Genomic DNA, 6,000 nt, shown 5'->3' with positions numbered 1-6,000 from the left:
GAAGAAGACTGGACAGATGTTAGTAAAATAACAATTCATGTTTCCCTGGAAAAGGCATAACTGAGAGTCAGAAGCGCTATCTAAAGATAACACCACTTCTGGAACAACGTCCAGTGAAGAAATGAGACCAAAGGAGGGCTTTTGTGTTTTCCGTGGTCTGAATATTCAGTGCCCCATGCAGCATGGCAGCCTAATGGTTAGAACCTCTGCTGTTGATGACAATGTCGCTGTCAGTAAATCTGAAGGCCCACTTTTCCTAAAGTGTCTGTCAGCCACAGCTCCGTGAAATTTTGAGCCTGCCAAACAGTGATCTCAAACGCACGTTAATCTGGAACAGCATGGATGAACAGATGAGTCAAAACTGGACGTAACCCTTGTGCTATCCTAGGCACTTTAACATTGAGAGTTGGGTCATCTAGACCCACTAGACAGTGCTCTGAACCATATTTCTTTAATGATTTGTGATCGTCACTGGTGTCCATGGATTACATGAAATCTTTCCACCTTTATCCACCTTTGTCATGGTAGGGAGAACACATCAATGTAAGGGTGGGGTCATCTAAGATAGCACAAGGGTTAATCTAAACAGAAGGTTTTTCTTTTTTGGTCAAGCAAAACTTCAATGAAGTGAAGTCACGATGTAAAGAAAAATGGTCCGAAAAGCATGTCCAGTGATGAGAAATATAGATAAAGTAACAGGAAATGACTGCTAAGAACTTCCTGCCAAAACTGGATCTGGAAGTTGTTGAATTAAGAAAGTAGAGATGCCTAATTTCCTTTTTTTTAAGATTAAAATAAAATAAAGCATGAAAAAGGTATAATGTGTTTTTAGCCAAAATTTTTAGACAATAAAGACATGCTATAATCAATTAAATAATGATTTCATGCAAAAAATCAAAAACAGACTAAAGAGATTTTAGGAGCGATGCCAGGATTGTGGCTGTCGTTAAATATGATCTTATTACGCAAAACGCATTACACTCTTTAAAAAATATTTTTTCATTTTTGGTTTGATGGTTTATCCAAGAACATGTGCCCCCCAAAATGCATGTATTTAAAAAAAAAGTTAAATAAAAGTTGTGGAAAAGTGTGTCTTTTTACTATGAGCACTGACACTGCTGCAGATGTAAAGTCTGCATGTGGCTGATTTTGAATTTAACAGAGTGTGTCATGGTTTCTGTGCTGTAAATGGCAGTTTAAAGAGCAGCTGGTTTCACAGCACGGCTGTTTGTGTGTTTACATCACTGGCGCCACTTGTCTGGTCTGGCCAAGTCGCAGGGAAGGACACCATACTTTTAAATACATTTCTGCCTGTACTTTAGAAAAGTTTGACTTTTAATGTGTTTAATTGCATACAGGTTCATAACATGCACTGTGGAGTCACTTAAATAAAACATAAATATACATTTCATTTCTGTCCAAGATCCCATCACAAGCTCACATTTTTGCAACACAGTAAAACAAAAAACACAAAAATTGAGTTGTTTATCTTCACATTAAGATCTGAAACTCTGAAATTCTTCCTTTTGTTTGTTTTTGTTTGATTTTTTCCGCCTCCTTTAAAGGAGTAAAGATGTCAAGTGATCATATGATTGCGCCTTAAAGGATCAAGTTGCACTAAATAAAAAAGACATTTTCAATACAACGGCTGTTTTTTGTGGGTTTCTTCCAGTTAATGCAGAGTGGTTCTGAAGTTCAAAGAACGGAGTCATACAGTAAATAATAGCATATTAAAAAAAAAAATTAGCTGATATTTACAAACACACCATAAAGTACCACTGTCGGACGTTTAGGCAGCAAAGCTGTGAAACCAAACAGTGTGTCATGAAAAAGAAAACAAAGTGAAGGAAGTACAGCGAACACAACAAACGATTGGAAACTTGAATTAAAAAGGTCAAATGCCCCAATCAATATCGCAACGTCATTTCTGCTGTTCAGTCACTTATCTACACCCCCTGTTATGCCGTCCAAGAGACAACTGCATTTAATCAGTCAGAACACATTTCTGTGCAACACGTCTGACTGCAAACATCTGCCCTGCAGGCAACTATGACTCTGGAGCAATGAGAACATGTAGGACAACATTAGTTTGCTAAAAGGGGATCATTTCTTGAAAATAATGCTGAATAAAAGTACGCTTTGCATGTTACAATGACAAATATCATTTAAATTTGAAAAAAAAAAGAGTTTTGAAAGAGAATGTATTTGAGGATTTTAAATTTGTTACATGCTTAAGTACCTTTTTAAAGAAAGTCTAAAATAAAACAACTTTAAAGAATAAAAAAAAAAAAATGTATTTAAAAAAGAACAGTAAAAAATGTATTAATCAGACTTCTTTTTCTCATGTAACGTGTTGCCAGAATCTCAGGTCCTGCTTTTGACTCCAGCTGTGAAGGCTTATCTTACACGCAAAGCTCACCAGTCAAAACTTTAACCGTAAAATTTTCCTCACGCTTACTTGTCAGGCTTGATGAAGGCCTGATGAAGGCCTGATGAAGGCCTGATGAATGTAATTATATGTGCTGATGTGGGAAAACTCATGGGCTTCGGCGAGAACACGATCAAACTGATAAACTGCAGGAAGAGCCGAGCGTCAGAATTTCAACCCCCAGCTACCTGCAGCTCAGAATGTGGTCGCCAGAGAAGAAAGTTCTGTGGAATTTAAAGCAGCTTAAACATCTAAAGGTTTTTTTCAGCAAAGAAACAGCTTGATGGGATTTCTACGAACTGCAGATTTAGATTAAAAAACTCCACTTTAAAACAAAGAAAAGCTTAATATTTTACAAATGCATCTATGACTTTTGCTCATCTGACAACTAGAATGTGATTTCACAGCACAGAGGATGGGAGCACCATCCTCTCTGATCCTTGCCAAATAACTGAAATAGTTAGATATTTAATTAATCTAGGATATAGAAAAGTTCAAAGTGGGTGGTTGGATTATGGATTGTTGGATATAAAGTGAAAAGCAAAATAAATCCAAAATTTAAACATGAAGTGTTGAGTGTTTATGTGGACATTTCTTAGAAAATAACTAACCAGTGGATGCAAAGTTCTCACAAACTACAAAAACATACAGATGAAAAGCGTACGTGAAGGAGTGTGTAAGTCAGACCACTAATGTGTTGCAAATGTGAGTTTTGGTCAATTTTCTCAGAAACAAACGATTTGATTAAAGAAGGGCTCCGTAACAGAAGTTCATACGGACACAATGAAGCCTTTTGATGTCTTTCCAGAGAACAGACAGCCTAAACTGAAATCACTGTATGTTCACAGCTGAAGCAGAAGACAAGGCATGATGCTGAAATTGTTCAAGTTTTCCTTTGATTCTTTGCGCTAATCAAGATAAACCATTGTATCTAAAATAATCTGAAATAACAGTACGATGGCCAAAAAAGAAGAGGTCAACAAACTAAAATCTGGCTGTTTGGATCATCTTTTTTGTGTTGCTCCTCTGATCACACCCCAAACCATCACTTGTGGCTGCAAAAAACCTGGAAAATCTACTTTTAATGTGCCATTTAGCCATTTTGAAGTCCAACACAGGTCTGAACAAATCATTCACACTATCACTCATGCAGGACTGATGTTTGCAGTCTATGTACAGTTAGTGGTGCTGCTGTTTTGACAGTCAAACTTGTCTTTTAAGGTCACTGTGGGGGTCAGTGGCCTCGGCGCACTCAGACCTCTGAATTAGCACCAGCATCTGAGTGAACGACACAACAGAACACCTGAACTGGACCGCCTCTTTGTCCTCCTCTTCATCACTCCTCCCTCCCCCTCAGGTCTCGCGGCGTCCGATTGCGTTCCCCAGAGCTCTTGCTACGAGCCTTCCTGGCACTCTCTTGAGCTTGGCGGTATTTCTCCAGCATGCCCTTGTGCTTCCTCTTGAGCTTGTCATTGCACCACATCCTCTCACAGTACTCCTCCACATGTGGCAAGTTTGAGGGCCCAATGAGCTGCATGATGTCCTTGAACCAGGTCCGTGACTGACCGATCTGGCTTGCAGAGCCGCTCCTGCTGTACGTGCTGCAGGGCATCCAGGACCTGTAGCTTCCTGCAGATCTATCTTTGAGGCCATCGGAGAAGCCCGCTCTGTCACGGGCCATCAGCTCGTTCACCAAATCTCCCTGGAGGACTTCAAGTGTAAAGCGTGCCAGGATCTGCGTGAAGCCGTGCTCTCTGGTGCGGCAGATGTAAACACCCTCATCCTGCTTAAAGAGATGATGAAAGAGTAGGCCCCGCTCTGTTGTCATCACACGCTCGTCCAGCTTCACCTGAAAGTGGCAGAGTGACAGCTGAAGTTTAAACATTAGTTTCATGTTTCAACCAAACCCCCACCTTCTGTTCCTGCATTTCAAGCAAGCAGCATCATAATGAATTTACTTTCAAGTTTATGAATTACAGGTATTTAATCATGCCTAAAATGTTCTTAAAAGCCAGGTTTTCACTCGGTAAGAGTTTGATAAAAAGAATTTTCATTTTACTGAAAAATCCGGAGAATTTGAAGTTTAACTGTTGGGCAGATTTTGGTGATCATTAGTCTTAGCAAGTTTTTGGTGTTTGTAGCAGTTTTATTGCTAACAATATTGCTGAATAACTTTGATCTTTTTGACATGTTCAGTAATAAAAACAAAATAAAAAAAGGCTATTTAAATCGCATAAATCAGAACCATTTGGACAAGAGATTTTTGCTTTGAAGAACAATAAAAATACTGAGAACAGTGACTATTTGTGTTGCTATTCTGCTTGAGCTGAAACAGTTACTGTTATAAAATCAAGTATTTTTCTTGTTTTCATGTTAATTTCTTCCAAAAACCTCAAACTGCCACTCCTGTACATTTTTCTTTGTTACTATCTCACTCCTGCCCATTCTTTTGATATTCCATTCTTCAGCACTACCAACTGGGTCTTGATGCCAACACAAACATGGCGGTCTTGTCAGGTAGTGGTAGCCAGAAGTTTATTTGGAGGGGAATAGAGACGACTGGTAATGCTTCCATACTAGAACAGCTGACTGATGCACTAACTTGAGCTCAGAGATGCGTAACCTTGAGCAGATGACAGATGGCTCAGAGTGAGGAGGTGCAAAGAAACATCATTGTGTAAATGCTGCTCTAAGTGACTTTGCAGTCGTTTGTTTAGGTCACAGCAGCCAGCTGAGTGACACTCGATCCGTCAGCGGCATGTGGTTGGGGTTTGGGAAGAATTTCCCGTTTATTCAAGAGACAAAAACATTAGTGAGTTCAGCTATAAGACATAATTTCAACCATATTTCAGATGGCTTTCAAATGTGTCTGCCACATTTCAGACACAGATCTTTCTTTTACGGGCTGTTACTTGGGCAGCTGTTTGCCAGACGTTTTGTTTCAGCTGATGCTGTTCCTCGAACCGCTCCCCTTCCTCTGATCACTTTTATTATCATGTCATGAACTTATCCACGTACTTCTTCTTTGTGGTCGTCACGCTGGATCAGCCAGGTGACAGTAGCTTGTGGGGAGCGAGGAACACATTCAAGGAAGGTGCTGTTGTTCTCAGTCCCGTACACTACCTTGTCCTCTGTAACGTCCAGGCCTTTTGCAAAGAGGGGAAGAAAAGAAGAGAAGTGTTGTAGAAATAAAAACAAAAAGCACTTTACAAATAAAAATTCACTTCAAACAGCTACAAGCTAATTGTTTATTTAATTGGTCAGTTTGTAACTCATTTTGTCAAAAATTTGCAGGAAAAGCACAATAATTAATGTGCATATTACACATAATGTGCTGTTATTCTTTACGTTTCTAGTACCACACTAGCTTTAGGGAGTTTTCGGTCGGCACATTTTCTTTTGTCTATGAGCTCCCAGTCCTCAATGCCTTTGATTTCACCTTCCGTACGTCTTTTACTTTGAGTTCGCTGAAAGATTTTAGCCCCCTAGTGAATTCAAAGAAGCCACACTGTGGTTTGCAAGAACAACAATCTCTCAAAGTAGTTCAGCTCTCCTGGCTCTTTGATAGAGAC

The 6,000-nt window shown here is 39.5% G+C and overlaps 1 protein-coding gene across 2 annotated transcripts in view; it reads right to left on the bottom strand.

The window, feature by feature from the left end:
* Positions 1 to 1,304: 1,304 nt before the first annotated feature.
* sema3bl (sema domain, immunoglobulin domain (Ig), short basic domain, secreted, (semaphorin) 3bl) overlaps positions 1,305 to 6,000 on the bottom strand; it is a 64,971-nt gene continuing 60,275 nt past the window's right edge. For both annotated transcript variants that reach the window (XM_078949554.1, XM_011476847.4), the window contains exons 15-16: positions 5,447 to 5,574; positions 1,305 to 4,277 (exon numbers count right to left, since the gene is read on the bottom strand). In XM_078949554.1, coding sequence (XP_078805680.1) covers positions 3,765 to 4,277; positions 5,447 to 5,574 — 641 coding nt within the window. In that variant the 3' untranslated portion in view covers positions 1,305 to 3,764. The remainder of the gene's footprint in view (positions 4,278 to 5,446; positions 5,575 to 6,000) is intronic.

This window comes from Oryzias latipes, chromosome 7, assembly GCF_053564925.1.
Source record: "Oryzias latipes strain Hd-rR chromosome 7, Olatipes_Hd-rR_3.1".
NCBI classification, from domain to species: domain Eukaryota; kingdom Metazoa; phylum Chordata; class Actinopteri; order Beloniformes; family Adrianichthyidae; genus Oryzias; species Oryzias latipes.
The sequence above is the reverse complement of the archived record's forward strand: the minus strand, read 5'-3'. Positions and strand labels throughout refer to the sequence as shown.